Here is a 22,925-nt window from a genome sequence, read left to right on the forward strand (position 1 = left end):
CAATAAAGTAAACAAATTCTCGTACCTTCAGCCTGCGATGATTTCTCTGATTTGTCATCTTCATCCATCCTCTCCTCCTCTTCCGGGCTTTTGTCGGCATCAGGTGACTTTGGAGACTTGCCGTCTTCCCTCTCCACTCCATCTTCCTCCTCTGTAGCATTGTGACATGTTTGTGCTTCAAGATCTTCGGAGACCTTTGATATTATCTGGTCCCCGGCAGTCTCAACGGGAGCCGCACTTGTCTCGTCTTCAATTATTTCTTTGTCTCGTTCAGTTTCCTGAGAAACATTTTGAGTGTTCTCTGTCATCTCCTCACTCGTCTCTTTTTCTGAAGTGGGTTGTGTCTCTTCTTTAACATCTGACACCGGTGAAGCTGTGGCCGCATTCTCAACTTTAACAGCTGCCTCATTTTCTTCCATTTTTTCAAGAGTTCCAGTCTCTATGTCATCACTGGCATCCTCTTTCTCAGCCTCTATTTTAACTTCAGGCTTGGCATCTTCTTCCTCAGTTTTCACCTGGGTTTCCTCTGCTGCCACTTTAGCACTACTAATGGTTATTTCAGCAGAAGCTGCAACACTCGCCAGCTCTGCAGGTGTGAGGAGAGCTGAAGGGCTGCTCTCTGCTGTTCCTATCCCACTTTTGCAGAGTTCTCCCATGCCGAGAAGAGTCCCTCGCTGGCTAGTAACGCGCTGGTGTGCCTCCAGAAAGGACAAGGTAGTATCATTTTGGATGTGATAATCTGTTCGACTCACACCGTGCTTTGAGGCTCCGAGGAGGAGGTCCCTGTCATGGCGGCCACACTCCCACCACTCTGGAAGGTCTTGGGAAGGCTGACAGAGTTTGAGGCGTTCCGACAGCAGTGGATGAGGGAGAACTTGTTCTCTGATGCGGCGGAGTAATTCAATACGATACAATGTACGAGAAGCACGTTCCTCTGTGATGGGGTCGATGATCAGCGTTGGGTCGGGGAGTTCTGCCGAGGCAGAAAGATACGTTCAGGTGCAGGTAGGAATGTCAAAACCATAATGCGCTAACATTTATGAAGGAGGGAAACGATAAATACAGTCAGATGTGGACGCGTGCGTCATTTCTCACCTGTGTCGGTTTTGACCTGCATGCGACAGACACGTTTGCACATTGCAATGAAGGAATAGTAATATTTCTCCAGGCTTTCGTCTGTTTTTTTGTCCAGTCGGGCAAAGGCTCTAAATTGGGTCCAGTCAAATTTCTGACGCTGGGTGTCAAAGACTACTCCAAACGTGGACACGACGCGGTAAAAGTCAGCCTCCTCACGACGAGTCCATCTAAAATCAAAACAAAAAAAATTCTTTCATGTAAATTCTGTATTGGTGACACGACAAAGGAATAAAAATGTAAGAAATAATTTTACCTTTGTCGTCTTTCCTTATAGTACATGGCTCCATCAGTCATCAAGGTGCTTGTGGTCATGACTGGTGACTCATCTGTTATGAATTGTCCCCCTTTAGCAAAATAAGCACTTCCTTTAGTTAGGTACGGGGTTCCTTCAGCGATGAACACTGTTGTTGGATCTTGGATGTAGGCTGCTCCTCCTCCTGTTGCATCTGTAACCATTGTAATGGTCGGTAGGAAGTCCCGGCGTCGTCTTCTTCGCCCGTCGGGCCTGTTGAGGGCCTCCTGGCGAAGCTGCTCTCTGCGATTGGAACGCTGGTAGGCAGTGATGAGGCGGCGTAGACGGGCTGTCAGAGCTGACGCGGCCGGCCAATAGAGTCGCTCGTTGGAACCTGCAGCGCCGCCCATGGAAGGCACACCTTGGCCATTTTCATCAGATTTTCCTTTAAAAGTGAGAGGATAAAAATGTGAATTCGAGATGAACCTCAAATAAAGACGGGGGGGAAAAAAAAAAATATATATATATATATACTGTATATATATATATACCAGTACACTTGCTAAATTTGTATAATAAAATGTTTCAGGTTGACACTCATGAAGTTGACCTGTGAGGAAAAGCACAGGATTCAAGTTCATCCATTTCGTTTTGTCATAGATTGTTTGCTCTTTTCAACTTTGAAATTTAGTTGATTAGTGAGGAAAAATAAAGTATGTGGATTCATATTGATTGACATGTTTTTGGGTCAGAATAAAGTTTTGATAGATTCATTTATAGTTGTGCAATTAGGAAACATGTTTCCCTTTTGATTCAACAGCACAATAAATACCCTCTGCTTCTCCATCCCCGGTGTCATCGAGAGGAGAGTTGGTGAAATCATCCATTTCATCCTTAAAAGGCATCCGAAGAGGCTTGTATTCTGGATCCTCATCCTCACTGTAGATGCGTTGGAAAGACATCACAATTTTATTATAGTCATTATTATTTGGACAAATGCTAGAACAAGATTGAATCCTGCCAATTAACAAAAGACCATAGTCTAAAAAAATGTTTTCATTTGTTTCAAACTTTTAAAACATTTTCCTTCTATGAATTACAGGCATATGGAATATGGCAAACAGACAGTAAGGGCAAAGAGGGAGGGTGAGCATAGAGGACTGTCCGATCTTACCCTTCGACGCCATCTGCCATCATATCGTTGCCCCTCTGCTCAGCGGCAATAGCCTTGGCGTCGGGCATACCCACCCTCTCCAAAAAACACAGGGTGGGGTCGGCTCTCATGGAGTTATACTTTTCATAACCTGAAGAGGAAATGTAAGACATGTAAGTCTGAATTTGGAAAAGTCAAATGCAAACAGGCTCTAGATTTACCACAAAAATCAATCCTCCTGCCAAAATCAATTTGCTTTGTACGTCGACGCTAGAGCCAATATGCAATCAGCGTCAATGTTAAATGAATGAAAAGCCAAAAAAACAGTAGCAGAAGGCCTGACAAGAGGAACCAGCTGCTGGCAAGACAGGCAGTCTGTGCACAAGTACGTTTGTGTGTGTTGTCCGAGTGCGTTTGTATCCATGTAAGCTTGTATCCATGTGAGCCTGCAGGTGCTCTGTTGTGTCAGAGAAAAAAGGGGAGGAGAACAAGAGGAAGAAGAAAATGTGTGTCATGGTGTCTGTGAAAGTGAGCGGGGTCGAGGAACAGTACGCGTGTGTGTGTTTGTCCGTTAGGGGCATTGAGGCAGAACTTATTAGATGTGCAGGATCCTACAGAGCTACATCGAAAAGAAGAAAAACAAAAAAGGGGAGGGAAAGTAAAATACGAGGGGTGAAAACAAAACATTGTGACTTTAGCGTCCTTTTCCGTTTGCTTCTGTCCATGTTTCGATTAGAAAAAATGTGAGTCATCGATCCTAACCTCTGTCACATACACAGCAAAATGTTAATCAGCGGAGGCCATCACTCTTAGTGTGCGCCAGTGTGCTTTGTGCACTTCGGTGTTTCTTTGCACACACACTGTACACTATGCGTGTGTGTCAGTCCCCCCTCCTCAAGGGCCTCCCTGGTGAATGGGGATTATGATTAACTACGGGTGAGCCCTTTTGTATTCCTCTATGTGTGTTTGAGTGTGTGTCAGTCCTAATTGAATCATAGAGGGCGGCAATCATGGAAAAATGACGACGATTATAACAAATTAATATGAATGGAAGCCTCCGTTCACAACAAAGCACAAATAATAATAATAATAGACATCATCAGCATGTAGTGAGCGAAAGTTAGGTGACTGGTTTATTAACACTGCATGCAAAAGAAAATCCAAACAAACGTTTCCACAAAAATGTGTTCGCTTCATTTACATTGATGTATTTGCAACATTAACTTCTCTAACAGAACGGAGAGGAAAACAAACCACATCAATGTTGAACACGAGCCATCAATCACACACACCACAGCACACTGAGGCTGACAGCTGCATGCCGCTGTCACCATAGAAACACCAATCAACTGCTGACTGGCCAAGCGGTTTGGATGCGGTGAGATAGGTGGATTTATCGTTTATGTTTTTATTTGAATATGTCCGAAGGCTCTGGAATGCTTTACATGTACATTCGTACATGGTAGTAAAAGTATCGACAAAATATTTGTTTTTGCAGCCATTTTAGTTTTTCCGTCAAGATTGTTTCTTACCATGTTTGAAGACACCTATGAGCAGGGATTTGTCTGCTTCACTGTCCCACCAGTCTGTGGGGACCTCTGCATGGAACGGCTGAGGAATCCAGAAATCCAACTCACTGAAGAGCAGATAAAACATGTCACTTGACCATCAAGCCAAATAAAACTCGTATTTTGATCCAAATACATGTTTAGTAAAGCAATATCTCAAATTTACATCTTATGAAGCAATTTCATTGATCTTACAGAAGCACAAAAAAAATGACTAGAAATCATTCATACTTAGAGCATTAAGACTCACTGCAGGGGAAAGGGGAATCATATTTGCATGATAATGAGTGGCTGGCTGCTGCTGGTAAGCAAGACCATGTCATCATCTTTACTAGTTAATCACCTACACATGTAGTCACTGTTGCCTCTATCAATAGCACAGGAAGTCATTTAATAGAGGTGTGCAATGGCCAAATACACAAATTGGATCGGATTACTTATCAATAACCGAAAACTCCCATGTGTAACGTAAAAACAGGTTCATCATGTATGAAAGTAAGACAATATTTTCCATGCAACCTGCTCCACAGATACCTTCTGCATTATGGCACCAAAATACAAAATCCTCGATTATGGAAAGAGACCACAATACACAATATGGACAATGGACGCCGAGAAACGGAGGGCGAGAAGAGAACAACGCAGGGAAATTGTCCCTTATCTCGGAAAACAGCAGCATGCCCGGTCTTTGGCAACGTACGCGCGAGAGTGTGCCAAGGCGGACGTGCTAAATCCCTCTGGCATATGTTGGCACGATGGCATCCCGTATGCCTGCACTTGCTCTCTCTCACTTGAACACATGCGTGGCTATGGCAAAGTAACCATCGTGTGAGTAGGGGGATTTGGGGGTGGGGGGGTAGGGAATCAACACAAAATAGACATGCTGCAGATTATAAATACATTCACATCTGGGTGAAAAGGTTCTAAGAGAAGGATGGGAGTTGATGAGACCAAAGTGGTCTGCAGAAAGGACAAAAAAGTATAATATGGACAGAAGAGAAGGTAAAAGCAAAAAGTTGAGGGCAGAAAAATTACCAAACCTAACCCATTGAAAATAAAATGGGTCAAAAAAAATAAAAAAAAACTTCCCCGAATAATTTTACGAAGACCTTGTGTTAGGAACGGAGGCTGCCAAAGAGGCCACTTGAAGAGCCGAAAATACACTCTAGTAATAATTCATGCCATGGTCATAAATAACTCTTTTGCGGCTCACTGTCAAGATGCCTCCATAGGCATCCGTTTTATATGCAGAGATTGTAATCCGTGAGAAGTGGTGCAAATCATATCACGTTTGTGATCAGACATCTTACCATTGTAATATAACACATAAAATTGGAATTTATTTACTACTGATTTAATATTACTATTAAATATCCTACACTGCTACCTTTTGATTGGCTTTGTGTGCATCGTTCCATAAACCACTTCAAAACAAGATATTTCCTTGGGATAACTGTCCAATTATAAGCGCTGAATGGGTTTGAATTAGGATGACTTGTTGAATATGGAGTAATGTTAAAAGGGAATAAAAACAATAGCTGGACAACAGTGACAAAGAGAAGAAATGGTGCCTCAAGAGAGAATTTTTTTTCTTCTTCTTAAATTAGGATGAAACAATTTAAAATACACCAACCTGGAGTCAGCTCCATCCAGGATGCGTTCTGCCTGATCTCCAATGACTTCTTGTCTCAGATAATAGAGCATTCTCACCCTCAGCAACACCCTAACAAAGACATGGGGAAAAAAATAGTCTAAATGGCCATTAAGCAGTGGGACAGCATGTATTAACTACAATTCAACTGCCTAAAAGAAGCCTGTGGACAGCCCTGAATACTTTGCTGGCTTCCTTTAATAATGTTATTATTCAAAGATATTGGTTAATTAATGACATTGATTAAGGTGGACACATTGGACATGTAAATGATATTTCAAATGGAAAACATATCAATATGCAATATTTTCTATACATCTCTACCAGTGTTTATCCTGGCTTTTGAAATATTCTAACAAAAATCACAATCTTCCCTCCACCAGTGAGCTATATTTAGAGCAGGCCCACAGGCTACTCATATGGTCTTTGGGAGGGGGGGGGCTACCTGGTGCTCACGAGCACCATATCTGTGGATCAATTCCTCTCCCACTTAAGGAATAAGGAATTATTTTTTCTGGCATCATGGGATTTATTTGCTCCACGTCGTCATACATTTTTCATCAGGCCGACATTAGGTTCATATAGTAGCTGTAGCAGTTCACCTGTCGTGATGTATTGTGAAATATCCGCATTGTATATTTGATCGGTTCGTGTCTAACCTGTAACGCTGTTAAGAGCAGAGAGCACAGGACATAGAGGGGTCTTGCTCATCATGAGGGAACACAAATTTGCAGCAATGAGGGGGAAGGGCTTAAAGCAAGTATGTAACTTGGTATTAATTCTGCAGTGGGTGTGTGTTAGTACACGCGCACCAATGGCATCACAAGTAGTGGTGCGTGTGTGTGTGTGCGCATGAGTTTGCTGGCAGTCTCTCTATGCTCATCCATCAATGTGCCAGGCCTGATTAGCCACACAACACTGTGCTCCAGCCTAGCAGATGGCACCACATAATCACCCCCAAGTGTGTGCGCGCATGTGTGCGCGTGAGAGCGGGTGTACACACATGCATGTATCTGAGTGTGTACCTGTATGTGCATGTACACCTTTCACCTAGTTCCAACAGGTCGGCCTGCCTTACCTGCCTTACGTATGCGCACACGTGTGTATTCAGAAACAAACATTCATGAGCATAAGCACGTAGAAACAAGTTCCACTTTGGTGAGCCACAGGAAATATGTAAAGCACACCTCTTTTACAACAGAGGCACAAGAAGGACATTTGTTAAATGGAGCTTAGGATCAAGCCGTTTTACAAGTGCCTCCAAAGAGAGAGTTTAACAAGTCCTTTTCACTTGATTGATATACTGTATGTAGCACTGCTGCATTCCCACTTTGCTATTAGAGGTTTTAAATGTTTGTTAACTAAACTGGAAAAACAGGCAGGTGGACTTGAGACATTATTGCCTGTCTAATGCTCCGTCCCAGTTGAAAAAGTCACCTGTAAGCCTCCAACTCTTGCCATCAATCCTTTGGTGGCAGCGTGTTCACAGTATGACTTACTTGTTACAGTGATGCTTCAAGTGCCTCTTGTAGCTATCCTCTTGCAGTAGATGGTCAGGATTACAGCTGGCAAGCCAATCCGCTCTTGGTGTCTGAGGGGCTGGTGCTGTGGGTTTCCCTTTTTTGCCCTTTCTGCCTCGTGGTACTGGTGTTGACAGTCCTGAAGCAAAGAGGGAAGCGGTGTGTATGGTATATGGCGTCCGTACTTCTGGTGCACGACCCACAAAAGCAGATGTAAACAATCATGGCGGAGCTCAGAGATGCGGCAGAGAAGTACTTTTGGAGCGAGGGGTGGTGCGGGGGGAGGTTCTGCTTTATTGCAGACCAGGCTAGTGTCCACAGAGTGAAATGCCTCTGGGAGTTGTTGGATTTCCCCACACAAAGGTTGTTGGCCATTCATATTGAACGCGTTTTAATATTTTACGATTGTTGGGCCGGTCTTGTTTTGGACCTCATTATCAGGGCAAACACATCCCTAACACACCTCAGACATAATAATAGAATAAAAGAGGAAAAAATGGATTGTCTTTGTGTACCTGACCGAATGCATCCAGTAATATGTTCATTTTCATAGTTACCAGAGTGGTTGCTCAATGTCTTGGTTGTTCCATCTTCACTTGGGGTGATCAGATCCCATATAAAGCTTTTGATGTTTTCGTCGCCACGGTAATGCAATAGACAGTATGCTAGGAGCGCTCGGCAGATCGTCTCCACATCAGCCTCCTTCAGGGGGCGCTTGAAGCGGCCATGAGCCAGGATGTCACTCCATCTGCCCCAGCTTGAGAACAGGAAAAAAAAAAATGATTACCTTTTAATCATTCATGTATGTGGATAGATTCGACTTTATAATACTGTACCATATAGACCACTAATTTAACTTTGAACAAGGATGTGGAAAATGTCAGTCTATTGTAAAAATCTGGAAAACTAATGTATGCTGAATACAATTATAGAGCCAGAATGCATTTGCATATTATGCAAAATAACTTGCACAACACAAATCATTTAGAAAGCTTGTAATATGAAAACTAAGCTACCTAGATAACTGGCATGACCTCAATCTTTCATGAACGTCCACATCATGGTGTCTAACAGCTCAGACACATGCACGCTAGCGGAACAGGATTGTTGACCCCACTTTCACTTGCGACCCACCTAGCTCACGAGTGTGATTCAGACAAACAGCAACGAAACATTACAGAGTGGCGGGGCAGTCTTCACACTGTTCTGAGCCAAAATGTCCATTCTGTAAATTTCAGTGCTCATTGAACCGTGTAATCTGACCTTACTCTGATTCAAGACTGGTTAAAATTGTGGACAAGTGAGTGGGAGTGACATGAATGACAGGAAAAGACAACGAGCATTCCCTAGCAAGGACAGAGCCAATAAAGACAGTGTGTTTTTGTGTCCTACAGCCTCAGGCCACAAGGCTAGACTGTAACAATAACAATGCCCGCATCTCACTAGCCCCGTTCTTTCTTGCACATACAGTCACGCCAAGTCAGCCATGAAAATGGACATGCTCAGTATAATGACCATCTATCTGCAAGTGTGTCAATTTGCTCGTGTGCACTGTCCAGCATTGAGCTAACAAACAACATAGAGGCTATTATAAAATGCTGCAAGTAATTTCAGTACACTAGTCTACCCGATGAGCTTCTAGAAACAATTTACATCTAAATAGCGAGTTTTGTTTCACTTAATCATAATGCAGCAACCTTTGATATATGCAGATTTAAGTGTTTAACAAACCCATAGACGAGCAGGTTCTTCTCTACTCTGAAGCACTCCGATCGAGGGTAGCCCTGGACTTTGTCTTGGGGTCGTCGTGGTTTGGACAAGGGTCTGCTGGGTTCATCCTCTTCACTCTCCAGCTCTGAAAACTCCATCATCTCGTCCTCTTTCACACTGCTATAGTGACGCGTCTGCTTTCTTACTCTTGGTGTGTCGATCACCAGCGTGTTCTGGAAACAAAAACAAAACAGAAAATGTTCATTGTGAATTGACAAATGATAGGAGATGTGGGTCAGCGCCCGCAGAAATGAAGGAAACTTCGGACAACTTTTTCCTTGGATATCATCAGTTAGCATAAGTTAGGACTTCCCTAAGTTAGTAGAGTTAAACTATTTGAGTTTTGAGTTGGAGGCATGCCCCAACCACGAAGAGTATCATTCTTCTGGAATGCAAAACAACGTCGTTATGACTCGCAGAGGCCTCTGTCCGTGAACTGTCGGGGAGCCATTGAACACTCACTAATATTCAGTTTTAAAAAGGTAGTGGCAAGAGGATTTGTGCATGGTCATTGCGCATGACCGCCTACAAAAGATTGCTTTTCATTTGTCAAAGGATGTTGCCACATTTGGAGTGTACTGGAATGTCCAGTTTCCATTGATTCAGTTCTATGACAATTTACGGTCAATATGAAATAGGAAACAATCTTAAAGTCCAGAAGGTCCAAAGTCCACCCGATACTGAGTTTACTGAGGGTTTCATTCATGTAAATTAATCCGTCTCATTGAAAATGCACCCCGTTAAACACGACCTGTTCTGTACCAAATTAGAATAATTGGATATTTTTTTCATGTGCTCCATTCCTGATGGTGGGAAAATTGCAGCTCATATAAACTGCCAATAATTATGCTGTCTAATGAATTACATTTAGTTTAATTAATTTAAATGCCTCCTGCTTACGATAAATATGCACAAGCTGGGCAGTAGTTAGCGCAACCATTATCACTGAGGGCTACAGACATTTCCATTTTAACATCTCACAATAAGAAATCCCAGGGGAGCAGCCCAAGTGGAGCATATTCACTCTCTTCAAACTGGATTAAATGTTCTAATGGAGGCTTCTCAAAGACAGGCAACAGGGAGGACATAAAATAAACCAGGAGGCACAATTACAAATACACAATTAATGGAACAAATTAATGGTGAGGCGGGAATGATAATAAGAATATTAAGCAGACAGTTCCTGCGTTTGAGTGTGCGTATTAATGATTATGATGACTGAGCTTGGTTTTGTCAGCAAATCCCTGAGTGATATCTGTGAACCCTCTGGGCATCTGCTTTTTGTTAAGTAGACCTAAGCGGCTTACACTCTCGATCTCAAACACACAAGGACAAACATTGGCACGTTGACAACAAGAACATGGGAAACAGGTAATTAAAGAAGCGCATGAGAGGCCTCTAAAAAAATAATAGATCATTCTTTTTCAGATTTTTCTGGCACATTTTCTAGACTGGCATATTGTGATGGGGGGGAGAGAAACGGAATTGGTGTGCTTATGTGTTATACCCGTCCATTGATGGCATCCAGGTCCAGTTCTGCCTTCTTGGCCCATTTCTGCCAAAAGTCGGGATCCTCCAGAGAAATGTCTGTTCTATTACCGGGAGCAACAAAACTGGCCTATTGAGATGGAACAAAAGTTAATTGGTGACAATCATGTAGCAGACATTTACAGTAGTATACGAAGGTTCATGTTTGGGTAGGTTAAGTCCTCACCTTGGCAAAAGTAGAACCTTTGCCCTCAGACTCTATGGTGATGGTATGGGTCCGCCTCTGAAGGATCTGGTCAATGTCTTCTTCACAGAATTTGGAGCCTTCATCCTCCTCATCCATGAGTGCCCCATATGCTCCCTTTCTCAGTAGGTCTTCAATCTCCTTCTTGGACAATTGCTGAACCTGGACAAGAAATAAAAACGTTTTACTGCACAACAAATTATTTGTGCTGCTACGGTGTTTATCAGAATGGTTGAGTCTGAGAAACTTCATCTCAAGATGCCAAAAAGGATGAGATCATTGGCTACATAGCATAATTGCCCGTCATATTTCAATGTTTATAGAAAAAAAAAATTGATATTGTAACAAAAATTTAACGAGATGGATGAACAAAACGACCCAATTGAAAAAATACCAATGTGTGCTCTAAAAATGTTTTTGTTTTCTAAAAATATTGAAATATGACTGGCAATCATGCTATATGGTCGGTGAGATCTACACACATTTGAGCTCATTCACCAAGTTGCCAGTTGTGCCGCTTACCCCACTGTTGGCATTCTCGCGCCCACTCATGCTCTGGAGGACAGCCTTGTCAAGACCCAGTTTAAGACTGGCCTTATCAAACATCTCTCGCTCGTAACTGTTTCTGGTGATTAGCCGGTAGATTTTGACAGCTTTGGACTGGCCGATTCGATGACATCTTGCCTGGGCCTGAAAAAGGAACATTTTTAGAAGCACATCACAATATATCACAATTAAGCATTACAATTGTAAGACTACTGATAAACGTAATGCAAAAAAAATAATGCCACAGAGAAACACGATCCCCTGAAGATCGTAGGGTCTCTCCACCTAGTTCATACCTGCAAGTCATTTTGAGGGTTCCAGTCAGAATCAAAGATAATGCAAGTATCTGCTGCAGTCAAGTTAATGCCAAGTCCCCCAGCTCTTGTACACAGCAGGAAGACAAAACGGTCAGAATCTGGTCTGGAGAAGCGGTCTATGGCTGCCTGCCGCAGATTACCACGAACTCTGCCATCAATACGCTCATAGGGATAACTGGACACAAAAATTGCCCCCCACCCAAGTTTCAGTAATACTGCATGTGACAAATGAGCCCTTTCGAACTCCGAAACAACAACAACAACAACCCATCTCACCGTTTTTGGATGAGATAATCTTCCAAAATGTCCAGGCAGCGAACCATCTGACTGAAAACCAGGACTCTGTGACCACCGGCCTTCAGTTTGGGCAATAGTTTGTCAATGAGCACCAGTTTGCCAGCAGCATGGACCATCGCTTGGAGGGGCATATCTGGCATGTCCATTCCACTGTGAGAGTCCCTAAACTCCTCAATGATCTTCTCTTCTGCTCCTGCATTAAATGAAAAATAAAATAATTATCAACCAGAACAGCTGCTTTGTTGTGTAATATTTATTTCTGACTTTGAATGTATACCATTAATGAGATAAGGATGGTTACAACATTTCCTCAGCTCCATCATGGTGTTGAGGAGATTGGGGACACCTCCACCTCCTCCTCCGCTACCACTGCCGCCACCACCTCCACCTCCCGCACCTCCTTTTGACAAGAACGAGAAGTTCTTCTCTAGAATTGCTCGATAGTATTTCTTCTGGATGTTGGTGAGTTCCACCTACCGGAAAGAGATGAACATTTTCACTTCTCCAGAAGATGATTTAAACAACAATGCGTTTTTATTATTATTACATTCCAAAGGCATAAACAAAGCAAACAGATTCAAATGATGAAGCCTTACCTCAATGATAGTCTCCTCCTTAGGTGCCAGATTCTTTTCAACATCCTCCTTTAGTCTTCTCAACATCATGGGTTTCAGAATTCCTTGTAGATTCTGAACCTTTGGTACAGACATAGTGTTTAAGTGTTTAGTGTAATCCCGAACTCAAAATTAGGATTTTTAAGAAAAGCATATAAATGACAAATCAATCACATTCTTACCTGTTCTTCCGTCTTAAGGTCTCCAAATTCAGTCATGAATGTCAGTTCAGATGGGAAACGTTCTGGCTCCAGAAAGTTAAGCAAGCTAAAGAGCTCCTCCACTGTGTTCTGAAGCGGAGTCCCTGTCAACAGAACTTTGTGTTCCTGGACGAGAAGGTAGCAAGTAACAAGAAATTCAGTGAAAGGGGAGTAAAAATAAAATAAAATAAAATTCCATAAAACATCAGCAACACCCATGCTCACCATGTCCATCAACTTGAGTCCTTCAAGTAGTTTGCAGTTTCGGTTTTTCAGCCGATGGGCTTCATCTATGACCACACAGCGCCACGGGATGCCGCGAAGCTCTGGACAGTCGGCCAGAATCATCTCAAAGGTGGTTATAACGGCGTCAAACCGATACGCTCCCTTTATTATTTTACCCTGGAAAGCATGGAGAATAGGCAAAAGCGATAGATTAACACAATTAATCAATCCATATGAATTGGAAGGAAAAATAAACTTTACAGAAACTTTTCAACAAATTTTCAGTTACCTGTGTATCTCTGCAGTACATCTCATAGGCCTGGATAGTTCTTCGGCTAGCCTGGCTGCCATGGTAGACCACAGCATTAAGCTCAGTCCAAGTCCTGAACTCTCTCTCCCAGTTAGGAATTGTGGAGAGTGGGGCAATAACCAGGAATGGCCCCTGAATGCCCTTCAGGTAAATTTCATAGAGGAATGTAATGGACTGGATAGTTTTTCCGAGACCCATCTCATCAGCCAGTATACAGTTACGTCTGTGAAGGACAGGAGCGGAGGAACTTGGTTAAAGTGCGCTTATGATCTGAAGGGACTTTGCCATCCACATTTATTAATGCAGCTTTCCCCAAGAGGCTAAATACGGCTGGCAACTAACTATTTAATACTAGAAAGCAACAGGGAGAAGATCAAATGTATTTTGTGCAATATTGCTGGACATTAAAGACGATTCAAATTTAGGGAATTGTAGCACACCATGAAATTCTGCTAACAATCAAAAAGAAAAAAAACATGGTTTTACTCACGAGTTGTACCAGTTGAAGGTAAGCCAGTTGAGACCTTCTAGTTGGTATTCCCTGAGTGCGTTGCTGTTCCTGTAATCTCTTGACCCTTCTAATTTTTTCCATTCAGCCGCCAAAGGCCGATCCTAAAAAAAAAAGGACATGAATAATAATATTAATAATATAAATACATTTCATTTATAACGCATTTTAGATCAAACAAATGATCTCAATTTGCTACAACGTAACTAGGATGACCCCTGATTTATCTCCAAGTTCTACATTCTATACTGCAAAACCACACATGCACATTTTTGGGCCATTTTCAGATGAATATTTTTGGTTGCTGAATTCTTTTGTGCATCTCTGGATAGTGTTTTGCAATTTCATTGAGCAACATCGCAACAAGAGTGCTTCAGAAGATGCAGTAGGCAGTAATTAGAGGGGCTGGACACAAGTTGAGGAATAAGTGATAAAAAAAAAAAAGGCCACAACTAGACAGCTGCTTCTGTTCAGCATTAAACACACTGTTAGTGGTTTGGCCAGGCCACAAGAGCGGGGCGTGTATGTGTGCGCGCGCACGGCCGACCACAAGAACGCTCGCTGTCCCGTGGAGAGCAGTTAAGGGGGCTGTAAATCTGTAGCAAGGAAGGCGCAGGCGGCAGGCCAACCCACACACAAACACTGGCATCATCTTAGGAGAAACTTTGGTGACTCGAGTGTTGTGGGTTCAACCTGCGGCAGACTTCACATTTTCACTTCAAGTCAATGTGTGTGAAGTAGTAGTATTTTATTGTTCTTGCTAAAATGCTCAGTGTCAATATCTATCCATGATGGTCACACTCCATTGTCATTTCCAAGGAAATATCTAATTGAAAAATTAGATCCCAGTGATAAAAAGAAAAACCCTCAAGACTACTAAAAAAAGCAACTCTGCAGTATCATGTATGGAAACAGCCTAAAGTTACAGACTATCATGTTACCTATACATATTGAAGGCTTAAAAAATAAAAAAGATTAAAGATGTAAAAACTCAAAACCAGTCTAATTTAATTTGATTAAGCAATATAATGGGAGATACTTACCACTTTGTTAGTGTTGGGTGTGCGTGCAGCAATACGTTCGTATTCCTCTATCTTGGACTGGTCAATATCCGCCTTGAGTTCCCAGGTGGAGTCTTCGTAGGGTAGACTGCACCATTTCACCAAATATAAGGTCACCCGCTGATCCATATGCACACAATGAGAGAGATGTGTGTGCTTGGTGAGTATGTGTGTTAGAGAGCTTCAAACTGATATAAAATATCAAGCTGAGATCAAAGTACCTCTCCGTTTTCATCTGTGCTCTCTGAAATGTCCAGGACTCGATCTACCTCCACATAGTCGGGGTTGAAAGGCTCGTCATCCATCTGACCGGAAACCAAAGAATGAGTTTACCATTGCAAGTTATGTTGCACTTAATTGGGAAGGGGACAAAATTTCAATTAGACAATTTTTTTTTATAACATATGGTAATTGTTGCTGTCAGTAAATTACATTACACAGTACTTGAAAGCGGCTGGATGTACACTGCATGGTTCAAGTGACAGTATAGGTGCACGCCATGAAGGGAGCCTAAAAATAAAAGCAGCACATGGAATCTGATAGCTTCTGTCAAACGTGAACAAACCCGATTTGTATCGGAAATCTGCCAATGCAACCATATGCAAGGTTTTAATAATTGGCATTTATGATTGCATTGTTTTTTGCTGCCCATTATTTTGTGTAATCACTTGAGTGCTATTTGTATTGTTTCATGTGTTCCAGAAGATACGTGCAAACGGTACGATATCGGTATTCAATTGAAATGGGTCACTTAGAACTGCAATGTAAAGCCAGCCTGCGAGCAGCGGAATGTTAGTGAAGGGCTGATTGTCGGAGAGGATTCAAGTCTGACCTCGGTGATAAAGGTGTTAAGTAATTGCTTGGCCTTGAACCTTTTGACCTTCTGCTGTATTCTCTTGTCTTTCTCTAGTTCTTCTAACTCTGCCCAACGGCAATGGAGGTAAGAACTGGGGGGGGGGGGGGGAAAAAGAGAGAAATAACACTGTTAAAATTCATTTTATTCTAAATGCGGGTGTCTTAATTTTAATGGCATCTTAATTATAAGGTGACTTGGGATAAGCATGATTCAAAATACATATGGAACAACTGAGACGGAACGAGAGAACGTGGAAAAGTAGGTCTCGACACGGTCGAGGAAAAATGCTAAGTGTGTCACTCACAAGCCCTTGAACTTGACATAGAACTCCTCCACTTCCACTTCCTCCCGTGACTCCAGCTAAAAGGAAAATGAGGAGAAAAAAAAAAAAAAAAAAAAAAGAACAATCAGTCAAGCATATTACTAGAGAATATGGACATGCGGAGAGGATTTTAGAAAACTGTAAAATTGACAAAAAGAAGAAAATGTAATCACAGACTGCCTTAAATTTTGCCCTTCATTTGCTTGTCAGTTTCTATGAAATGAAGTTGAACTGGCACAAGTTCAGACAACTCTGATTTCATAAGCATCCACATAAAAGCGTAAAAGTAATAACAGAGAGGTGGTTTAAATAGACTTAAAATACATTTCCATTCACATTCAGTGCGATCGAAAGGAGACATAAATCACTGGACGAAACTGCTCTTCCATGATCCATAACTTATTCAACACAAACAAGTCCACAAATGAGCACGCACTTCCACCATGCATGCTGCTGCTGCAGCAGCCTACCACTACTACTGTAACGCCATGAATCATCAATCACACTCACACATGCAGCCTGAGGAAATGCTAGCTTGGTGTCTGGCGTTGCTCGTGTTGTGGTTTTGGCTGTGTGCCAAGCCTAGGGTCAAAACTGAATGGAGTTGTGCACGCGCGTGCATGCTTGTGTGCGTGCGAGAGAGAGAGAGAGGCAATTGGCAAGACAGCCGGCAAAAGCAAAGTTGGCTGCTTACTACTGTTTTAGCATAGTACATGTGTTCGCCAAGTGACAGGCTTTCTTTAGAACAAGCCGCGTCGAATAATGCCGAGGCTTCACTTAGAAGTTTAATCAATCAAAAATTACAGTTAAAAAAAATTGCTTCGCTTAATCTATAGTTGGAAGCTCACCTTAGCTAATATGCACTTCTCCTAACAATTCTTCTGGACTTCTCTTAAGCGAAGACGTTGAAGTATCGTTATGGGATATGTGTGCATGTCTGCATCGAGCTCACCTGTTTCTTGGTGGTACGCACACCCATGATCTTCTCCACAACTGGTCCATCAGCATCAGCTACATCCTAGAACCCCAAAATAATTGCGTCCTTATAAAGCCTTGTACATGAGTTATGAACAACACTGAATAGCCTGGTGTCGAGTGTAGAGATACTTGAATATCACATTACTGTCGTTGCACAAAAACTTGTAACCTTGTAAGCGAGACCGAGCTACCCTCAGACTATACCTGCAGCTGTGTCGATGGGGACTTTGGTGCTGGTGAATCATCTCCAGTGTCATCGTCATCAGAGATTCGGAACTCCAGGTCCTCTGTATACCGCTTCCTCTTCACTTGACGGCTGGAGCGCCGCTTCTGGAGGTCAGAGGAGATGTGTCAAGTGTTTCTTAAGCATCATAGCCACTTCAACCTTTTATGAGTTTGAGTCAACTGTTGTGATGGGAATATCGTGTCTTAGATCAGAAATAATGTTCACAAGGTCATTCCTACTGTATCCCATAAAACTGAATATATTTGATAAGGGATCAAATGGAGGAACGTGTGAATTTCACACTAAGGGTTCTCAACAACATTTGTACGTTTGATTGGTGCAGCATGAACGCTACTCTAAAGAATGCTTTCAAGGAGTTCTGTACCTGAATACCATCCTCATCCTCCTCTTCTGTGGGCGAGGGAGGCGGAGACTTCACCTCCACATCTTCACTGATTGATGACTGTCGCTTCCTCTTGGAATCCTTCTTGGCAGCAATGGCGCCATCTTCGGACTCCGCCTTCTTACTGCTATTGGGGGGAGGGGTGACAGTGAGGGGGGGTCGAAGAGGAAGAAATATGACTATCTCTTGGAAAAACTTATAAACACAACACAACGTTGCTCTTTTGTCATGGCCCTAAACTAACAAGGCACGTATGTGTGTCAATGCGTGTGTGTGTGTATGCGTGTGCATATTCCTGTCCCAGGGCAGTCGCCATGTTTGATTTACCCATTTAGAAATCATTAGTGTGCCTCAGGCTCCGGAACACAGGGGGTTAATATGATGAAAGACTGCAAGGGGGTGGAGGGGGGGGGGTAAGATGGAGAGATGTAAGCAGAGAGGAAGCACACGAGGGCCCAGAGAGCAAAAGGGAGGGGTGAGGTTGAGAGGCTCCCATGCTTCCTCTAATCTCTGGCATGGAAAGAAAGACGAGCTTGCGTGTGTGCGTGCGCGCGTGTGTGTGGACGCACTAAACAGGAAGTCCAGAGGACACCCATGTACCATGCACTTCAGCATGTGTACACGCAGCACTGCATACATTCAAAATCAGTTGCAGAAGAAGAGGGATAGTTCTTGACAAAAGAATACAAACAGCAAAAGCTAATTGGCTTAGGTGCACATTTGAACTTTTCCTCAACATGATTTATAACTGCAAAGCAAACTTACATTTCCGCGGACAAGCAAATTACTATTGTTTTTACAATTGGTCAAAACCCAAAGTTCAGCTTTTGAAGGTGTCATAATTCAACTAAATAGTGCTGCCCGGCTGCAAAAATAAGTTCCATTGGCACGGCGACATAATCACGACAATGTGCCCTCCCGATTTTCCTTCGCTTTTTTAAATGATGTTGAATGACATGGAGTCTTCAAAAAAAAAAAAAAAACTAAGTAATCGTGTAATTTTTGTGAAGGCCTGAAGTACACGGACAAAGACTCAAAATGAAAAAGTGGACGCCGAGGGAACCGTGTGCACTGAGCTTCATCGTTTGAGACCCAATTCAAATCTCCCAGCCTGCCCTTCTGCATCACAGCATGGATGTGCATCTCTCCCTCTCCTGCTCTGTGGCTCTCTGCTAGTCCCTCCTGCTTGCTCACTCCCTTGCTGTCCCTGGGGCCCTTCTCCTTTCATCCTTATGCCAAGAGCAATAACCATCTCCGTGGTAACGGCTGGTCATGTGACCTGCACCTGTTCCTCTGGCTGGTTGCCACACGCTGGAGCCATCTGGCCACACACCACACGCGCACGCACGCTCTTCTCTACTTGGCTGCTTCTCTCCCTCCTTCGTCGTGGTCTTGCTTCCCCAACTTCCTCGGTTATCATCCAATCACACTTGATCTTCTGCTGAAATCTCTTTTGCTCTTGGATTCTCACTTAAAAAAGTAAATGCAAGGTTGGAGATCACCACAATGTATCCAACCAGGAATCCTTACATTTTTTTATGCTATTGTCTGTGGACCATGAAACAATTAGGTTTTAATAGCAAATCGTACCTAAAAAAAAATGTCATGCAAAACATAAAGCAGTCATACGAGTATCAATGAAATGAAAGTGATGACCATTTTGGCCAAGGATGCGTTCTGTGTTTTTGCGTTTTCATCCATACTAAGATCCCGACAGAAGTTGTTCACGGTGGCGAGCATGCCATCACCTGCAGAAGTAAACAATGCGTCATTGGCCTACAAGCAATGTTGTGATTATACTGTAACACAATCATGTGCGTCACTTGCCGGATAGAAGATGGCAGGATTATTGCATACAAACTTTTTTTTTTGCGTGCAGCCATGTTAGTGCAATTTTGACTCGCTCACCAATGCATCAAGAGTAGGAAACATTTACCTCGCAACTCCCCATTTCTACTTCTCATTGGCGAGGTGGTGAACTGGCAAGCAAAGAACTATCGTATTGACTGATATGAAATATATTGCGATACATTTTTCCGCCATATCGCCCGGCACGGTACTAGAATGTGTGTCTGGGTGTGTGTACTGCAAACCAAATCCCCACAGCGCACACGTGCACACACACACATACACACACAGGGAAGGGAGTGGCAGCTAAGAGCTGGGATATTTATAGTTGCACTTCCTGAGACAAGTAGACAGAGAGGCGGTGCGAGCGAACAGGACGTAGAGAGAAGGTCAAAGGAGCGAATTGAGCTGACTTGGCAAAGTAAAACACCTGATTCTTTCAGTTTGCAACAAGAGGCCCACATCATTGAATTACTCAGGATAAGGGTCATGAGATTAGTAATAAAAGTTAAGTTATTGTGGTTTGCTTATCTATCAGAAAACATCTCTCCACAAACACTATTTGACGAGTGATTCCAAACCAGGTCTCCATGGCAATAAATCTGTGTATCCACCTGTTGCCATTCATAGGGCAGAACAAGTTGTGTTCAATTAGAAAGGCCCACTTTTCACACTGATTAATGAGTAACGCGAAACGATAATCACACAACCATTATCGGATTTTTATGACATATTTGTTTGGTGGTGTGCCGTCAGATACAGTATTTCTTATGTAAATTGGACGCCATTTTATTATGCCGCAAAAAAAAAACATATCTCCAGAACCCATCATCTATTTTGCTAAATTCTTGGTGTTTAGTTTATAAAAAAATAAATAAATAAAAAAGGCAGATGGCAAGATGAGAAGAGTTGGCAGTGAAATTGAGTGGTGCAAAAGGCAAATAAAGGGATGATGCTTGGGTGAGGTTGGTCCACCATTTTAGAGTAGCAGTGAATGGTCGGCAGCTATTATTATGCTAAATTAACCTGGGAGCTGCAGGACGCCACTCAAGATGGAGGAAAGCCTGAAAACAGATAACAGCTAGTTTGTTCACTCACTCACTCACTCACTCACTCACTCACTCACTCACTCACTCACTCACTCACTCACTCACTCACTCACTCACTCACCCATTTCCTCTAGCAGACACTGATCTGTGGCTGTGGAGTGGTCAGCAGCATGGCCTTCATTATCATTAGACGCCATTTTCTGCCACAAAGAAAAAAAAAATCCCTCCCCCAATCCACATACAAAAATGCCTGCCCCCTCATCGCCTCGCTAACAATTTACCCCACCCCGTCGTCCCCCCTCCCTCCCCCTTTCTTTGCTAGTGGCCGATGGAAGCATGCATACGCATAAGCCCACCTCCCCCAGTGTTGACCCTTGCCTGCAGCTTCGGCCCTCCCTCTTCCTCAGGATAAAAGGGCCAGCAAGAAACCGAGAAAAAGAAGGAAAGGGAATGAGACTGAAGGCCGAGAAAGGAGCGAGAGAAAAATGGGGGTTGTCCTGGCACATTCCACTGTCTGATCAAGTTTCCACCTTCACAATGAAACCAACTCGGACTTTATCAGGCAAATAGTCGCATCTCCGCTTTTGCCCCGTGTTTTTGGAACAAAAAGTCAGCAACTGAGATACTGGAGACACGGCCAAGCGTTAGCCACTCAGCGTCGGTGTAAAATGAAAACACAATCTGTACGTTGATATGATTCAATACTATTTTACACGATTCGATTTAGACACATAGGTGCTTTTTTGGAAATAGTGTACCGTGTTTTCCGGACTACAAAGGCACACCTAAAAACCTAAAATTTTCTCAAAAGCCGACAGTGCGCTTTATAGTCCGATGCGCCTTATATATGGACCAAATTCCTAAATTTAAACTGGCCCGAAGCATTGTGTCATGAAATCAATCATAAGTGGCCCGCTGAAGACTATGAATCATGAATCAAAAAGACTATTGATCATTGTTTTGTGATTATGAAGTAATTTGTTGCGTCGGAAGTTGAAATAAAAAAGATAAAATGGAGAATGATTTGATTTGGATCAAAAATCTGACATGATGCATTAATGGTGTGCCTTATAGTCCGGTGCGCCTTGTATAAGGACAACGTTTTAAAATGGGCCATTCATTGAGGGTGCGCCTTATAGTCCGGTGCACCTTATAGTCCGGAAAATATGGTAATCAGACAATCTTTTGTCATACAGTGGAAATTTTTAGGGACAATAATGTGCAATATTCCTTTTTAAAGTGGTTATCATACAATTCCTACCTGGACTTTTTGGAGATCTTGGCCTTGGGTGTGGAGTTCTTAACTTTCTTCTCCTTGGGTTCTTTGGGAGTCTTGGGGGTCTTGGGTGTTTTAGGCATTTTGGGGGTCTTAGGCTCTTTGGCCTCAGCGCCCTCTGCCTTATCCTTTGGTTTCTTTTTCCTCTTTTTCTTCTCAACAGGTTGGGAACCTCCATCTCCAATTTCTGTGCCAGTACCCTGCTCACACCCTATTAAAGGAAACTCTGACTTGATGTCTTCCTTTAATTTTGTCATGGACTTTTTTCCTTCTTCTTCTCCATCGTCTACTTTTGTTTTCTTTTTCTTCTTCTTTTTTGGCTTAGTTTCCTGGTCACTGGGCTGCTCTGAGCTGACAGGCTGTCTAGTGTCACCAGTGCTGACAGCCAGTCTATCAGGAACCATGACTGAAGCATCAGCAGATGGGTCCAACTGGGAATGCTGAAGGGGCAAGGAGAAAAATGGAAGTTAGTCTCAAGCGATTTCATTCTTTACAACAAAACAAAAATCTCAAGACTTCAAGAGGCGACAAGATTCAATGTTATGTCACGAGACATAGGATCAAAATGCAGAGAAGACAGAGAATACTTTGTCGATTGCTGCATTGATAAAATTACATCTTTTGGTGGGGACGGAGTGGCAAACAGGAAAAACTAGGCTTGTCATCATTGGACGCAATCTCAATGCAGACAAATATGCAGATGAGATCCTGCAGTCAGTTACAGCCACTACAGTCGAGGATGAACCATGGCGTATTACGGTTATACTATATTATATTATATATACTATATAATTGCTCCATTTCAACCATGTTGCTCTTATTTATTTATTATTTATTCATTGCACTTATTTATTCATTGTTTGTGCCCTCTTGTCTTTACTTTTTGTATTGTTTACTTGAATGTTTTGTTTGTCTGTGGACCAATATATATTATATATATATATATAATATATATATATATATATATGTAATATGTCTTGTCATAGTAGGAAACGCAATTTCGATCTCTGTGTGTCTTGACATGTGAAGAAATTGACAATAAAGCAGACTTCGACTTTATATACGGTTATAAAAATTTGATAGCACATATAAATGTGTAGTTGTGTTTCAACTTATTACTAAGCGA

General features: G+C 42.5%; 1 protein-coding gene across 5 annotated transcripts in view; it reads right to left on the minus strand.

The window, feature by feature from the left end:
• The window catches only part of chd7 (chromodomain helicase DNA binding protein 7), a 42,990-nt gene that overhangs the window by 5,531 nt on the left and 14,534 nt on the right, over nt 1–22,925 (minus strand). For 4 of the 5 annotated variants that reach the window (XM_037275204.1, XM_037275207.1, XM_037275203.1 and 1 more), the window contains 29 exons: nt 21,785–22,239; nt 17,609–17,753; nt 17,202–17,327; nt 16,972–17,037; nt 16,002–16,057; nt 15,674–15,788; nt 15,063–15,146; nt 14,824–14,961; nt 13,763–13,884; nt 13,252–13,495; nt 12,963–13,139; nt 12,720–12,863; nt 12,520–12,618; nt 12,201–12,396; nt 11,903–12,116; nt 11,606–11,801; nt 11,286–11,453; nt 10,746–10,925; nt 10,539–10,649; nt 8,993–9,204; nt 7,819–8,018; nt 7,241–7,400; nt 5,724–5,813; nt 4,055–4,158; nt 2,544–2,673; nt 2,202–2,308; nt 1,391–1,814; nt 1,096–1,304; nt 26–973 (listed from right to left, as the gene is read on the minus strand). In XM_037275204.1, the coding sequence (XP_037131099.1) occupies nt 26–973; nt 1,096–1,304; nt 1,391–1,814; nt 2,202–2,308; nt 2,544–2,673; nt 4,055–4,158; nt 5,724–5,813; nt 7,241–7,400; nt 7,819–8,018; nt 8,993–9,204; nt 10,539–10,649; nt 10,746–10,925; nt 11,286–11,453; nt 11,606–11,801; nt 11,903–12,116; nt 12,201–12,396; nt 12,520–12,618; nt 12,720–12,863; nt 12,963–13,139; nt 13,252–13,495; nt 13,763–13,884; nt 14,824–14,961; nt 15,063–15,146; nt 15,674–15,788; nt 16,002–16,057; nt 16,972–17,037; nt 17,202–17,327; nt 17,609–17,753; nt 21,785–22,239 (5,620 nt within the window). The remainder of the gene's footprint in view (nt 1–25; nt 974–1,095; nt 1,305–1,390; nt 1,815–2,201; nt 2,309–2,543; nt 2,674–4,054; nt 4,159–5,723; nt 5,814–7,240; nt 7,401–7,818; nt 8,019–8,992; nt 9,205–10,538; nt 10,650–10,745; nt 10,926–11,285; nt 11,454–11,605; nt 11,802–11,902; nt 12,117–12,200; nt 12,397–12,519; nt 12,619–12,719; nt 12,864–12,962; nt 13,140–13,251; nt 13,496–13,762; nt 13,885–14,823; nt 14,962–15,062; nt 15,147–15,673; nt 15,789–16,001; nt 16,058–16,971; nt 17,038–17,201; nt 17,328–17,608; nt 17,754–21,784; nt 22,240–22,925) is intronic. The other variant, XM_037275206.1, reaches the window with a different exon arrangement.

This window comes from Syngnathus acus, chromosome 17, assembly GCF_901709675.1.
Source record: "Syngnathus acus chromosome 17, fSynAcu1.2, whole genome shotgun sequence".
Lineage (NCBI taxonomy): Eukaryota > Metazoa > Chordata > Actinopteri > Syngnathiformes > Syngnathidae > Syngnathus > Syngnathus acus.